General features: G+C 45.7%; 1 protein-coding gene across 1 annotated transcript; it reads left to right on the plus strand.

Annotated features, from left to right (window-relative positions):
- LOC146590978 (E3 ubiquitin-protein ligase TRIM39-like) lies at positions 1-12,725 on the plus strand. Its single transcript, XM_085313699.1, has 10 exons — positions 1-88; positions 797-922; positions 1,764-1,877; positions 2,968-2,988; positions 4,891-4,911; positions 6,414-6,434; positions 7,688-7,708; positions 9,622-9,642; positions 11,282-11,308; positions 12,163-12,725. The coding sequence occupies exons 1-10, from the start codon at positions 1-3 to the stop codon at positions 12,723-12,725; spliced, it is 1,023 nt and encodes a 340-aa protein (XP_085169825.1).
- Positions 12,726-15,645: the final 2,920 nt, after the last annotated feature.

Here is a 15,645-nt window from a genome sequence, read left to right on the forward strand (position 1 = left end):
ATGCATGCAGTAAAGAAGAAAAATGGCCTAACAAACTATACTTCCATTAAAGTCATGAAAGGACAGATGAACAACATGGATAAACAAGGTGAGGGACAACACCTAATTTTAAGAGCAACTGTGATGATTTGCCAGCTTTCCTACCTCTGGTGAGGTGACTGCTATCACCTGTTACTTCTCCCCYCACATCCCTTTATTACACCTGTCTCAGTCTGGCATGGCCTAATCTGTTGGGGTACCAAAGCTTTATCTGTGTGATCTTGGGTGTCAACTACCTTTCTTTGCTATTTGTATCCATCCCAGCAGCCTTGCCTCCTTTGCTTTCCTCCTCCCATGCCTGCTTTTTCTCACTACTACAGCTTCTGTGATGAGAGTCCCTGGTGGGAATGGCCACAGCATGGAGAAAGGAGACATCCCTACAGCAAAATGAGAGCCTTACAAACAACTTCTCCCTCCTGCTAACATTCTCATTCTTTGTCACAACCCCCTCCCACCCCATACTCTAACTTTTCCCTCAGTGTTGTTACAGTACCTACTCAGCTCAGGAGAGCTTCCTTGCCCTACCCAGTTGTGCAGGGCAAAGTACTCCTGGTGCCTTCTTGTAGAGACTGAATACATATCCCCTATTTCCTCAGTTTCTAACTCCTTTTTCTCCTTTAGAAAACTTCACATGTAAAATGCTTTCAACAGCTATGCTTGCAACTTAAATGTTAGAGGTTAAAAAAAAAGCTTTTAATATTGTTCTTGCTTTGATGTGTGCTATTCTTTGAATCAGAAGTATTATGTATGCTTATAGCCTCCCCAGACTCTGATACAAAACTGGGAGGAGTGGCTGATACACCAGAAGACTTTGCTGCTATTCAAAGGGACCTTGACAGGCTGGAGAGTTCGACAGAGAGGAAACTCATGAAGTTCAATGAAGGCAAGTGAAGGGTCCTGCACCTAGGGTGAAGTAGCTGTATGCACCAGTGCAGGCTGGGGACTGACCTGCTGGAAAGCAGCTCTGAGGAGGACCTGGGGGGTGTAGTGGACAACAAGTTAATTGTGAGCCAGCAATATGCCCTTGTGGCCAAGAACACCAGTGGTCTCCTGGGGTGCATTAGGAGAGTGTTGCCAGCAGATCGAGGGAGGTGATTCTGCCGATCTACTCAGCCCTGGTGAGGCCACACCTGGTGTACTGTGTCCAGTTCTGAGCTCCCCAGTACAAGAGAGACATGGAGCTACTGGAGCCAGTCCATCAGAGAGCTATGAAGATTGTTAGAGGACTGGAGCATCTCCCCTACGAGGAAAGGCCATGAGAGCTGGGCCTGTTTAGCCTGGAGAAGAGAAGCCTGAGAGGGGATATTAATAATGTCTACAAATACCTTAAGGAGGGTGTAAAGACAACAGGACCAAACTCTTTTCAGTAGTGCCAGGTGACAGGACAAGAGGCAACAGGCACAAACTGAAACACAGGAAATTCTATCTGAATATGAGGAAGAACATCTTTACTGTGAGAATGACAGAGCTTTGGAACAGGTTGTCTAGGGAGGCTATGGAGTTTCCTTCATTGGAGATATTCAAAAGCCATCYRGACTTAATCCTGTCCAACTTACTCAAGATGACACTGCTTGAGTTGGGGGAGGGGGTTGGACTCAGTATCCTTCCAGACAAACTCGGGAATTAATTAGGAAACCTAAAAAAAGGGTGTTATGTCAAGACACCAAGATACTAGATGATCCAACTTATTCTACTGACATGAAATACTTAATATAATCTTTTAGAAAATGCAAGTTGTTCTACACAGTTCATTGTGCTAACAACTCTGGCAAGCCTAATCCTCATCATCGTTCTTATCCTGCTCTTCTGTTGGATAGCCAATAAACCACAACAGAAAGGTAAGATTTTAAAGAAACCTTGTGGTATCTGTTTTTCTAACCGTAATGCGAAATTAAACCCAAGAATCCACCATGCCCTCAGGCATCCAAGTCATTCATGGCAGATGTGACAAAAGACAGGAGACTTTTGTTCTTCTAGAGCAGGAGCTAGAGGCAAAGTGAGATCCATAGTAGAAAGAGTATTCCACCATAGGAGTCAGAAGATTATGGGCTGTCACTTCTCTGCTGTGTAATGCATGTTCCATTCCACTGTCACATCCATTGCTTCATTTTGTTCTTGTGTCTCTATTTCCACCAGTATTCTCTCCAATGTTTAGAAAACATTGTTTACTTTGATCAATTCAATGACAGCATCCTAGCCTTTCTGTTTTCTACCGGACAAGATACAGGCCTGGCCAAAATGTTCCTGTCAGCATAGGTTCAAATCCCAGGCCTATGCAATGAGCTGCAAAATTTTCTGTTCARTTTAAAGAACTGAACACCAGTGGTCTCCTTTAAATCAGTTTAAAGGATTTTCACACTTTGACCTGCATATTGCTTTGGAATTATTTAGTCTAGAGCAATAACAATGCAATCCTTTGTTCACTACCACTTCTGYTTTTCTGAGTACAGCCTCTGAAAAGGAAAACTGCAGGAGGAACTGCAAGGAGAAAGCTTCCCTGTGTTTTTACCCACTACTGCATTCTTCCAGTGCCTGCAGACAATGCCTTTGTGTGGTGTGTTTTTAATGTGTCTTTCCTCTTCTTTCACATGTGAACAACTAAAAATTAAATGGGATGACTCCAGTCTATCAAGCAGTGATTTGTCTCCCACCCAAATAACTCATGATTAGACATTTCACCTTATGTGTCTTGATTTCAAACTCAGTCCTGTTCTTGGAGGTAGATTAGATAAATTTTGAATTTTTGAAGCTCCAATTTCCTATCAGAGAGTAGAAACCACTCTCCGCTTGACTCCACAACTGAGCTTTGAAAATACAAATGTACTCTACGTGAAATGTATACTCTCTATGTCAGAAATAGCAATCAAAAAGATCCTTTTGTAATCTGTTGGKTTTTTTTTCCTGCTTTTTTTCTTCTTCCTTTTCCAGACGCCTTCAGGCACGTAGAAGGTAATGTATTCTAACCAATGGCTACATGTAAGATATTTGTTAAAAGAATTAATGGAAAAGCTTACATGTAAAATATATTTTCYTTTTCTAGATCGAAGTTCTGCTGGAGGTAGAAAGGAAAACCAGTTTTGAATATTTAACCTTATACATCTCAGAGCTTTAGATGGGAAAGAGTCCATTCTTCTTGTAGCCTCTAACCATGCCATTAGGTGTTTTTGCATGGCTAGGATTGGTGTGAAGCAAATTGTCTCTCCACCAGTTCTTCTTCAGGGATAAGGCTGCTGTTGCATTGGAATTAATGTAGTTGAGCTACATAGGTTGACAGCAATTGCTAGAAGACRGGATGAGTGAGAATCCATGGACAGAGGAGGATGTCACCATATTCAGTCTCATTATATGATGAGCAGAACAGAGTCCACAAATGGAGATCGTAGAATAATGGCAGAAGTAGTACAGATGTTGGAATAGGAGAGAAAGGAAAAGAGTGAAAGAGTCAGGAAAAAAAGAAGTGATATGGAAAGATCAAAGGAAAGAAGGAAGGAAGTGTAAAGGCAGTGAAAAGGGAAGGGAAAGAGAAAAGAAAGAAAAATATCAGCAACCCTGTGAGTAAATGTCATCTTGTGGGATCTCTCTTTGGTTCAGGTAGTTATCCAGAGAGGTTACCTCCATTTGTCTGTATGGTACAAGCTGCCAAAATATTTCTAAGAGGAATGTCTGGTGTCAGCACCGTCCTGGAATACTTGATGCAGGCTGTTGYTTTTTCAGAAGGATCAAAGCCATAGCAAGGTTTTACCTTCAGTGCTATATCCACCACTTCAAGCTACAACTACATGCTGTGGCCACCATTCCCTCCTCCTATCCATAGTGATATAGCCCAGATCTTGCAGCATCCCTTGGCAAGTCGGGCTTGGAAAACACTTAGAAAAGATGATGGATTCTACCTTAGTGGTGTGCTCCTCCAGCGCTTCAAACAATCCTTCTACCAGTAGTTTGTAACCAGTCTTCTCCTTTCTTTTGCAGGGAAAATACAAGGGCAGCTAGGTCTCCCCAGCATATGAGAAGCTCCTTGTTCCTATAGGGGAAGGTGAAAAAGGGGAGTGCTCTGTGTCCATGAGCCCAGCCCTTCACCGTGCCTACCAGTCAGGAACAGAGCCTTCTACTTGCCAATAAATATATCCCTTGCCCTCCTGCCCTCCACTGCCAGGACTGACCTTGCAGGCTGGATTGAATAGGCAGCTGAAAGGAGAAGGAAAGAAAGCCTCCAGTGTTGAAAAGAAGGGAAGAGCTCAAGGCTGAAAGTGCAGAAAGGCAGGCTTGAAGGAAGCCAATGAAGTGATGGATTACTGGAAGAAAGGAAAGRAGGAGGAAAGAAAAAGAGGAAAAAGATTAGAGGGATGGAAGGAGATAAAGAAAGAGAGGAAAGGTCGAGGAGGCTTGATGTAATAGAGGAAGAGATGATGGAAGGGGGAAACATGGGTATCAGAACAATCAAAAAAGATTATGGCAGTAGGAATATGAACTTTTCTGTGAGCAAAAGCTAGATTGTCTGAGCTCTCTTTGCCTCAGGTGGGTATCCGCAGCGGTTTCAGTTGTTTGACTGCGTGACCACAGCTGCAAAGAGATTTTGCATGGCAGGGCTTGGCACAGTCTGCGGCTAGTTGAAAGAAACTGTTATCTTCTCGGGAGGATCAAACCCTTATCATGGTATACAATCTACCCATCAGCAGTATGTAACTCACCATTTCTTTCTTTCTTTCTTTTTTTTTTCAATGAGTGAATGTCCTTGTACCTAGACCATAGGGAATGGGGAATGGGGAATGTTTTATGTCCGTGGGCCCACCCCATGTGAGTGTGAGACCAATACCCTGTCTTTGTTAAGCACCTTTTCCCTTTGTTTTGTAGGTCAAATGAAAGAGGAGAACGGTAAGTGGTCTCCACTGCTTGGGACATGGCCTTTCTGGAGAGATGCCATGCAGAAAAGGAGCTGCTGGTGTCCAGAGACCCAGGGCTTGTTGGGGCAGGCAAGAAGCCCAYTGCTKTGAGCATCAGTGGRGCCACTACTACTCTGGAGGCACCCCAGCAGAGGTTTTCATCTTCAGCTAGAGCCTGCCCAGTGGGGTTRCCTGAGGAAGAAGATGATGAGGGAGGTGAAAGAGAGGGAAGGAATGCAGAACTGAACTAAGATGGGAGTGGTGGAAGAAGAGTAGATGAGAAGAACAGGAGAGACAGGGAAAGAAAGAGGGAAGGAAGCCTATCAATTTGAATGGAATGGAGTTGAAGAGAATCCTGCAGTGTGGAAGGGCAGAAGCGCCAAATGAAAGAATTGGAAAAGGAGGGGCAAGAAGAAGGGTGTAACAAAGGAAGGGAAGAAGATAGGGCGGGAGGAAGGGCAGAAGGAAAGAAAGGAGAGGGAAAGAGACTAATCTAAAAAAGATAGGATGGACTGAAGGAAAGGAAGAGAAATGGATATAAGAGTTAAACACAGGAATGAAGGATAACAGGAAGGGAGGACTGGAGTATCAATGTTGCTGCAAGCAAAAGCTGGCTTTAACRAGCTCTGCCTGTCACAGGTGGGTCTTCACAGCAGTGTTGTTTATTTGGCTGCATGACCTCAGGTGCCAAGAGATTTCCCAGGGCAGGCCTGGAGATCAGCATAGYCAATGACTTAGCCTAGTCAATGAAGGCTGTCATCTTCCTAGGAGAATCAAACGCTTAGTGGAGTGCTCACTTCAGGGCTTCATGCAATCCATCCCCTAGCAGTTTGAAACCCCTGTCTCTGGCATATGGGAGAGACTCCTTGTCCCTAGATGGGAAGGTAGGAATGGGGAACGCTATGTGTCCATAGGCCCAGCCCTTCACCCTTGTCACCCAGGAAGGAAGCCTACTGCTTCCCWAATAACATGTCCCTTGCCTTCTTACCCTCAGCTGCCATAACAGCCCTGATAAGTGGGACTGAACAGTCTGTAAGATGGGGAAGCCCGTGTTTTTCTTAGTGGATCCTGTTCTTCAGGCTAGGCATTACTCTGTGTTCACTAGTGTCTGCAAAGTGTTGGCACTGGAACAGGTTGCCCAGAGAGGTTGTGGAGTCTCCTTCTCTGGAGATATTCAAAACCCACCTGGACACAATTCTTTCTAACATGCTGTAGGTGACTCTGCTTGAGYAGGGAGGTTGGACTAGATGATCTGCAGAGGTCCCTTCCAACCTCAACCTGTGATTCTGTGATCCTGTGAAGTGAGAGAGGAGCCCTTGGGGCCCCCAAAGAGGGAGAGCAGAAAAGTAATCATTCTCCTGAAGGGGGGCATCCCTAATGAATCCAGGCTGTACTCCTCCCAGCAGGGAAAGAACATACCAACAACTCTCCCCAAGACTATCAAAGCTCCACAGGAGCACATCTTTGCTAACTGTCTGTACCTTTCTGTTGCAGAACAGACGCAGGAGGAAAGGGGTAAGTTCTTTCTGCTGCCTGAAATGCTCCCGTTCCTAAGAGAGATAGTATCCTTCCAGGAGGGTCCTGCCAGTGTGGGCCTCCTAAGAGAGGCAGCAGAAGAGCTGCTATTCTTCAGAAGGCTCTCTCTCCAAAGACTGAYATCTCTTTCCTTTCTGCCTCTTTTTTGCCTTTTACAGATCGACTACTGAGAGAAAACAGTAAGTGGCCTTTCCTTCGCTGTATTTCTTCAGCAACATGGAGCCTCTGAGATGTCTTTGGGGTACCTACTCAAATCAGGAGAGCTTCTTGGCTTCATGCAGTTGTGTAGGGACTCACCATGACAAGTTAATCAAGGCCCTGTAGAAGAGGAGGCCATTAAGTCAAAGGATCTCATTGGGCCCATGGTTGGGTGATGGCTCCTGGACTCCCTGGGTCAAGAAATAAGTGTGGGAAAAGAACTCTGTATGTTCTCAGGGCAATATGTCTTTGGAAGTGGGAAGCTTACCTGCACACACTCTACTCCACCTGGGCATAACTTAGCCCACTCTAGGAAATCTCCAAGGCCTCTGCTGGCCATAGTCCATGGCTGAACCAAGCCCATGCTGTACGACCACTCCGGTGCGGTGGTCTTCCCCAAAGCCCTGACTCAGCCTCCTCCATTGTACATCCTCCCTATTACTCTCTTCTAAAGAACCTACTCCTGCCAAGCYACGCATGTCTCTATCCTCTTGGGAACTGTCCTTTCAGGAGCAAAAACTGGCTAAAAGATGGTCCCTTTACCTCCTCCTAGCCACAGTGAGGTAGCCCCAATCCCACTGCACCTCCAGGCAAGCCAGGCTCTCAAAAAACACCTGGCACTGTGCCACTAGGATGCTCTCTTCTTCAGTCTCTCCAGTTCCTGCCCAACTCTTGGGAACTCAGCAGCCTGCAGCTGGGCACTTCACAGCAAATGTGTGCAGTGCAGCCCTGCAAGGAAGGGCAGAGTCACTTCCCCACAACTCTCTGTCAGGCAGACATTTCCTCATGCAGYATACCATTGCCCTCAGGGTGCTGAGAGCACATAGCTGCCTCAGGTCCTGCAGAGAATATCTGGTCTCTGATAGGGCCTTGACTCCTTATCCCCATGCCAACTGAGCCCTTTTCTTCCTGGGGATCATGAACTCCAAGAAGAGAGAAGGGAGAAAAAAATCAAACGTTTGGGCGTGCAGTCCCAGTGGGATCTGAACCTAGTACCCTGTCTTTGTTAAGCACCTTTTCCCTTTGTTTTGTAGGTCAAATGAAAGAGGAGAACGGTAAGTGGTCTCCACTGCTTGGGACATGGCCTTTCTGGAGAGATGCCATGCAGAAAAGGAGCTGCTGGTGTCCAGAGACCCAGGGCTTGTTGGGGCAGGCAAGAAGCCCATTGCTGTGAGCATCAGTGGGGCCACTACCACTCTGGAGGCACCCCAGCAGAGGTTTTCATCTTCAGCTAGAGCCTGCCCAGTGGGGTTGCCTGAGGAAGAAGATGATGAGGGAGGTGAAAGAGAGGGAAGGAATGCAGAACTGAACTAAGATGGGAGTGGTGGAAGGAAGAAGGGTGGAAGAGAACAGGAGAGACAGGGAAAGAAAGAGGGAAGRAAGCCTATCAATTTGAATGGAAGGGAAGAAAATGGTTGAAAGGCCAAAGAATAAATTACAGAAGGAAGGGCAGAAAGAAGGAACAGAAGAATCAAAGAAAGGCAGAAGGAAGGAATGTCAGAAGAAAGACCAATATGGTAGAAGAAACAGAGAGAGGATAGAAGAGAAGAATTTAAAAGGATRGCATGGATTGAAGGAAAGGAAAAGAAATGAATAAAAGGGTTAAATGCAGGAATTAGAAATAATAAAAAGGCTTAGCATGAGGAGTATCACTCTTGCTGTGAACAAAAACCAGCTTGAAGGAATCTGTCTTTCTCAGCTGGGTCTCCACAGCAGTGTTGTTTATTTGGCCATGTCATGGGKTAGTTCGGTTGTATAGCAGGGTACGGAATGGTCGACAGGAGGAAGGACTGAAGGAAGGAATTGTAGAAGGAAAGAATTGTAGAAGGAAGTGAAAAAGCAAGCAAGGAAGGAATTTAAAAAGATGGGATGGACAGAGGGAAGGCAGGCGCAGAAAATAGGAGGGATAAAGATAGAAATGAGAGGCAGGAGAAATGTGTTGTGGGAGGAGTAAGAATTCTGCTGCRAGCAAAATTCAGCTTGGGTTAACTCTCTGCCTTGGGTGGGTCTCCACAGCAGCGGCCTTTGTTTAGCTGTGTGACCCCAGGTGCCAAGGGATTTCTCAGGGCAGGGTTGGACATCAGTAGAGTCTTGGACTAGTTGCGAAGGTTGCAATCTCCCAAGAATCAGTGGTCTACTAGGGTACTCCCCCTGTGCTTTGTGCAATCCATCCACCAGCAGTTTGTAACAGCCCCCCTGCTTTCTTTTGCAGGGCAATTGCAAGGACAGATAGGTGAGTGCTTCCTGGCTTGTGAGAGAGGCTCCTTGTTGCTAGAGGGGAGAGTGGGAATGGCGTGTGTCTGAGCCCAGCCCTTCACCCGGCCAGTCAGAAAGGAAGCCTACTACTTACCTCCCAAGGTGTCCCTTGCCCTSCTGCCCTCCACTGCCACAACTGCTTTTGTGGGCTGGATTGAGCAGGCAGTAGGAAAGGAGGCAGGAAGAAAGTCCATGAGGTGGAATGGCAGGGCAGGGAAGGGCTGAAGGGTAGAAATGTAGAAGGGCAGGATGCAAGGAAGTTGACAAGGTGATGGATCAATGGAAGGGAGGAAGGAGGGGGGGGGAAGAAGTAATGAAAGAAGGGCAGAGTGATGGAAGGGAGGTATGAAGGGAAGAAAGGAGGGGAGAGGTCAAGGAGGCATGAAGGAAAGGAGGAACAGAGGGTGATGGAAGTGAGAAAGATGGGAAGGAGAGAATGGAAGGAGGGTGGTGGGAATGTGAGCTTTCCTGTGAAGAAAAGTCAGCCCATGTGAGCTCTCTTGGGCTTACATGAGTCTCCACATTGGTGTCCTTAGCTTGGCTATGGGACCCCAGCCATGAAGGGTTTTCCCAGGATAGATATCAGCGTGAACTAGTTGATGGAGGCTGTGATCTTGTGTAGTGCATTAAAACCTCKGAAGAGTGCTTCTCCAGTGCTTCATGTAATCTGACCAGCAGCAGTTTCTAACCTCTATTTTCCTTTCTTGTACAGGACAACTACAAGGACAGATGGGTGAGTGCCCTTGAGTATGTGAGAGAGACTTTTTGTCCATAGAACAAAGATGAGAATGAGATCTTTGTGTCTGCAGGTAAAACCATTCTCTCTTCTAGCCAGAAACACAGCCTGCTACATGCAAGGTGTCCCTTRTTTGGCTGTGTGAGCCCAGCTGCCAAGGGGTTTCTCAGTGTAGGCCTTGGTGTCAGCACAGATCTGGGCTAGTCAATGAAGGCAGTTGTCTTCTCAGGGCAATCAAAACCTTATTGCAGTGCCCATTGCAGAGCTCCATGCAATCCATCCCCAGGCAGGTTGTGAGCACMCTTCTTTTTTTTTGCAGGGCAAGTTGAAGAGAAGATAGGTGAGTGCATCTTGCCACGTGAGAGAGGCTCCTACTTGCTAGAGGGGAAGATAGGAGTGGGGAGCGCTGTGTGTCCGTGGCTCTGGCCCTTTGCTCTACCATGCAGGAAGAGAGCCTGATGCTTGCCTCCAAACATACCCCTTGCCCTCCTGCCCTCCTCTGCCATAACTGCTGTTCTGAGCTATAGTAAGCAGGCAGTAGGAAAAGAGGAGGGATGGAAGTCTTTCTGGTGGAATGGTAAGGAAGGGAGAGGTTGTGGAAGTGTGGAATGGTAGGATGTGAGGAAGCATGTAATGCAATGCATTAGTGGGCAGGAGGGAAGGAAGGAGGAAGTCAAGAAGGAAGAAATGAAGGAGAGGAAAGTCATGAATATTTGAAGGAAGGAAGAGAAGACGTAAGATGATAACATGAAATTGACAAAATGTGGGAAATGAGGGATATGTCAATATCCACTTTCCTGTGAAGAAAAGCTGGCTTGTGTGAGCTCTTTTTCACTCAAGTAGTCTCTACATAGGTCTCCTTTGCTTGACTGCATGACCCCAACTGACAAGAGGTTTCACAGTACATGGCTCGTTGTTAGCACAGTCCTGGACTCAGTGGAGGCTGTCATCTTTCAAGACTAGTAAAAAGCTTTGCAGGTTGCTCTCCTAGTGTTTCCTGCAATCAATCTACCAGCAGTTTGCTTCCACACTTCTCCTTTCTTTTACAGGGCAACTTCATGAACAGATAGGTGAGTGCTCTCCAATGTGCAAGAGGCTCCATATGCCTAGAACCAAGAGTGGGAATGTGGAGAAACGGGAGTGATAAGAGAGCTTTGTAGTTAATTAGATCAAAGGATCTCACTGGGCAGGTGGATGACTGGTCAATACAGAGTGCTCAAGAGTCATCAAAATGGGAGGGCAAATGTGATTTGAAATAATGTAATTATTGATCTGGAAGACCATTTTGATTTTCCTTTTTTGACAGCCTGAAATTTTCTCTCCACAGACAGTTTTTTCTCCCTTTTTTTCTGTCTGCTCTCTGTCCTGYCAGGACCATGTCCTCTCTCCTCCTCCTTTTCATGGGTCCTGTGTTTGTGAAAGGTTTCTCAAAGAGCAATCTCCCAAGCGACCCAAAGGATTTCTATCTCTGGAGGACAACAGAGGCTTTTGCTGTATTTTCTGACCTGTAGAACCAAGATGTTTCTGCAGAAGACCATGCTCTTCTAATTGGCAGTATGGACTTTGCATTAGCTTGCTAGAGACAAAGCCTCCTTCTCACATCCACTTATTGCCTCCTTTGTTCATTTTCCTACAGAGTTTTTGAAAATACAGCGTCACAAAGGTAACAGAGAAACAGAGTCTGATTCCCAGCTCTCAGGGCCTGAATACAACGCTGGAAAATGCGCTATTCCTACACAGAGAACAATTCAGAGGACAACATCTTTGCAGCAAGAATTGCTTCTTAATCTTTCTCTTCTTAGCATGCTGCCCAAGACCCTTCACAAGCCTGTGTTACAGCACCTGGCATTTCAAGTGACATATTACTTCTTCACTGAAGAAAAGGCTTTAGGAGGAAGCAGAGGCTCATTTCAGGGAGGTCAGCTGGAACATTTCTACTGGATCTGTTCCTGAGCATTCCTTGCTGACCAGTTCACAGCTGAGTATGGGCAGGGATCAGCAGCTGGGACTTGGCTTCCCGCAAAGGCTGGTTCAATAGGTATCCCACCAGTCACCTAGCCTGCTCAGGCCATGCAGTCTTGGCCAGCCTGATTTATCCACAAACTCCTGCAAATAGATGATGTGATTCTGGTTTTACCCAAAGAAGCTGTGTGTGCAGAGGCATAGTTCTTTTCCTCAACTCACCTCTGCAGAGTCTCAATGATGAAGAAAAAGGGTGGTAATTCCCTTACATTCCTTCTTGATACTACTTGCATTTCCAGCAGAGGGTCTCTGAGTTGCCATGCAGCTGATGCATGCTGGCTGTCCTCTTAGGCCCCAATAGACAAGAGCAAGGGAAATGAGAGATCTGGGAGGGCAATGGTTGGAGCTATCCCGTAACCGAAGACTAACTARGAGATATGTATGAGAAATCAGAGGGATGGTAAGTGAACAGGAATATGGGGGTACAGGATAGAAAGTTTTAGAAAAGTAGACCTCATGGGTTTTGATACTGAAGGAATGACTTGGTCTTTGCAGTGGATGTCTCCCTGGATGCTGACACRGCTCATCCAAGGCTGGAGGTGTCTCAAGATGGGAAGAGAGTGTCAGATACTGGCATGGTCAGAAATGTCTCCAGAACAGAGAAGAGATTTGACTCCCACACTTTCCTTTTGGCAAAGGAAGGATACACATCTGGGAAATGCTATTGGGAAGTGGATGTTGGAAAGAGAAGAAACTGGGATGTGGGCATTGCCCGAGAGCCTGTGACTCGCAAAGGAACACTGACTTTATCTCCAGAGAATGGCTTCTGGGTCATAGGCTTAGCAGATGGGCAAGACTACTGGGCCCGCACAGAGCCTTGGACTCGTTTGCCTGTGAGTGGGAAACCCRGAAAGATTGGGATCTTCCTGGACACCACAGCTAAGCAGCTCTCATTTTATAATGTCCACAAGAAAACAGCTGTGTACACTTTCACCCTTGATGGAGACAGCAGTGAGGAAGGGAAGTTCTTCCCCTTCTTCTCAACAGGGCCCCCTTCTGCAAAGCCTGACACTGAGCCACTGAAATTAGTCCAGGGATTTGATGATGATAATGAGTGAATAGATGACTGAAATTCAGACCCAGTGATGAGGCTGCRCTCCTGTCAGACAGCGCCCAAGTTTGTGCCCTCCAATCAAAGCTCTACAGTGAATTCATACCAGACACTCCCCTCACTGCTTGCTAGTCCTTCAATTAGCCAATCAAGAAAGCAAAGCCTAAAAGTTCAGGCTGCTAGTCAGAGGGTGCATTTTTTATTTACATCCTAGTCACTGAAAATAGCAGTAGCCATCCATGAGGTGTGTTTGTCTAAAACCAGAGCCCTCTTATGAGATGGGAAAGCTTTGTGAGGAGCTTCCATCCACACATCTCAATAACACCTCAGGCTTGCATGCCTTCTATGTAAGGTCAAAGAAGCAGGTGTCTCCTAGAAGCAGCAGCTTACCTCACACTGCAGAAACACCCCTCTTTTGGAAAGGGTGTGAAAGCCATTATTGCCCTCCATGCTGGGTTATGGCATGCAACCTAAATAATGTGCAAGATTCTCAGAGAATCAATATCCTTCCCTTAGAGGTAAGAAAGGACTGACCTTACACATCAAAATTAAGGTGTGTGAACTTTCCAGGTCGTTCAGTGCTCTACCCAGCTCTCCTGCCTTCCTGCCATTTCTGGCTGCACATATTCAGTCACTTGTCTAATGTTCTCCCTTTTGATTCARCACTCAACACTGAACCTAAACACTCACTGTACAAGGTGAACCACTTAATGGGCTATAAGAGGGAAACCAAGCAAGACTGCAGGGCATTTATACTCATCCTCAAGAACACTATAATTTGGCAAAGCCCATACAAAGTCTTCCTTGCACAGTTTTCCAAATAATCTCTAGCAGAATAAGAATGTCTTTGTCTCCCTCTCCACTGGGGGTGATTGCTGCCAGAACACTCAATCCCAGTGTGCTGGCAGTATCACAATGAACATATGAGACACTGGACACACAGTCACATGCTAGGATGGTGGAGAATCCTTTTGCTCACCCCCAGTTCCTGGCAGAAAAAGTTGGCAGAGAGACATCCATTTCATTAAACTCTTATTTTATGGTGAAAGGCTGTTGCAGTGAAAAGCTTGCTCTCTAGCAAGCTCTGGTTGGCATCAGATCAAGTATGAAACTCTGCTCGTTCTGATTTTGCTAATGCTGATTATTGAAAATACAGCTGTAATAATTATACCAAGTGCATTTCATGTAACCAGGATCATAAAAAGCAATGGATGTGKGAATTTTGTTGTTGTTTTTTCATTTGACAACTTCTCAATGTCCTTTAACTTTTAAGCAACTAGAAGACTCAGAATCAGCCATAGCTCTCGTACAAATGAGGAAGCCAAGCAGGGGTCAGGTCCTATGATGCCTATGAACAAGAGTGCAGGATGCAGTGGAGATAGGTTCCCATCCACTTACTTCATCCAGTGGGGGAAAACTTTAAAGAGTGTATCTACAAGCCTTACAGAGGTGTCTGCAAGACCTGATCAGCAGTCATTTTCTAGAGTCATCTTCCCAAGAGAGAGTTGAGGGATGGAAGATTTTCTCCTTGAAAATTCCATGACTAAATCAATAAAGTCAGATCATGAAGCTGTGCTTTGAAGCAAACAGCGAATTGCAGAGCATTAAGTCATGTAACCTGCTGAATTTTAGAAAGCTGGGCATATTTTTGAATCTATTTCCCTTCTTTGGCTTTCTAGTACTTGGGCATATGGGGCATGATAGGCTCCTTAAGGCACCTAGCAGCTTTCACATCCTCTCTGGTTGTACCCCTGAAGGTCTCAGCAGGGCTTCACCCTCTGTTGACCTTCCCATTACGAGTGGTAGTCAGGGCCTATCCAAGGGCCCTATCCAGGGCACAGGGTCATGAGTATCCTTGGGCTTCCCCTCTGCCCTGGCATGGAAGCCATCTGCTTCATGATCACTACTCTGCCGGTGGTCCCTGCAGAGGTTGACCTGAAATGTCYTCACACTACTTAGGATGGTAGACAYGAGGAAATATAGAACTCAGTATGAGGTTATTTGGTTCTCATCTACTTCTACATGGATGATGCTTCTAATACAGCAGAATTAGTCTTGTTGAACTACATGACATTGCAAGTCATATATATATCGTACAATTTCTTCCATCATTCCACTACTGACTTTGTTCACCTGAGCAGGAGATCCATGAGGTAGCAGGGTGGCAGAACAGTAGCACACACAGTGATAATCTGTAGGCATCAGGCAGAAATTGCAGCACAGTCAGTTGTGTGTGAGGTAGATGTATGAGTTCTCAGAATCTTTTGCAGAAGGGACTGGGATTGGGAAGGACTTTGCCCTGCCATTTAAGTCGGTAGAGTTCTTCCTAGATGGTAGCTTTGTTTACTTTTTTCTGATTCAAACTGGCAACAGTCAGTATTTAAAAATATTTTTTGTGTGTGTGTGTGTGTCTGCGACCCTTTAATGAGATTGTAAGTGTTCCTTTCTCTTTACAAAWCAGCCTTCAATAAATATGTCTAAAGACGTGGGCTAATTCTGTAAGGGACTGGCACCCTGYGCTTGGATGGATTGGATTGTTTCCCCTCCACTGTGGGAGCACAGGGAACTGGTTTATACAAATGTGGCATCTTAAGGTTACCTGAAACTAGTAAATAGGTCAGGTGTGATTCCCCAGAAGAGAGGGTAAATCTTTGCAAAGAAAGACAATTCCTGAAACCTCCATCAGACTTCCTTCAGACAAACTACAAGCACTGTTACAAAGTGTGTATGTGGGAAATTTTAGATTGTTGCTAGTTTTGGTGCATAACTCAGGTCAGATGTGTAAGAGAGGACATGAGTAAAGATGCTTTCATAAAAGAATATCTATGAAGGATTCAGGGGCTTTCTTCAGGGATTAAAGTAACATCTGATTACCCAATTTAAAGGTCTACATTACATTCTTTTTTTCCAAATCAAGAAAATCAGTG

Source organism: Rhea americana, unplaced genomic scaffold (assembly GCF_003343005.1).
Source record: "Rhea americana isolate MKP2758 unplaced genomic scaffold, rheAme1 scaffold_393, whole genome shotgun sequence".
NCBI lineage: Eukaryota > Metazoa > Chordata > Aves > Rheiformes > Rheidae > Rhea > Rhea americana.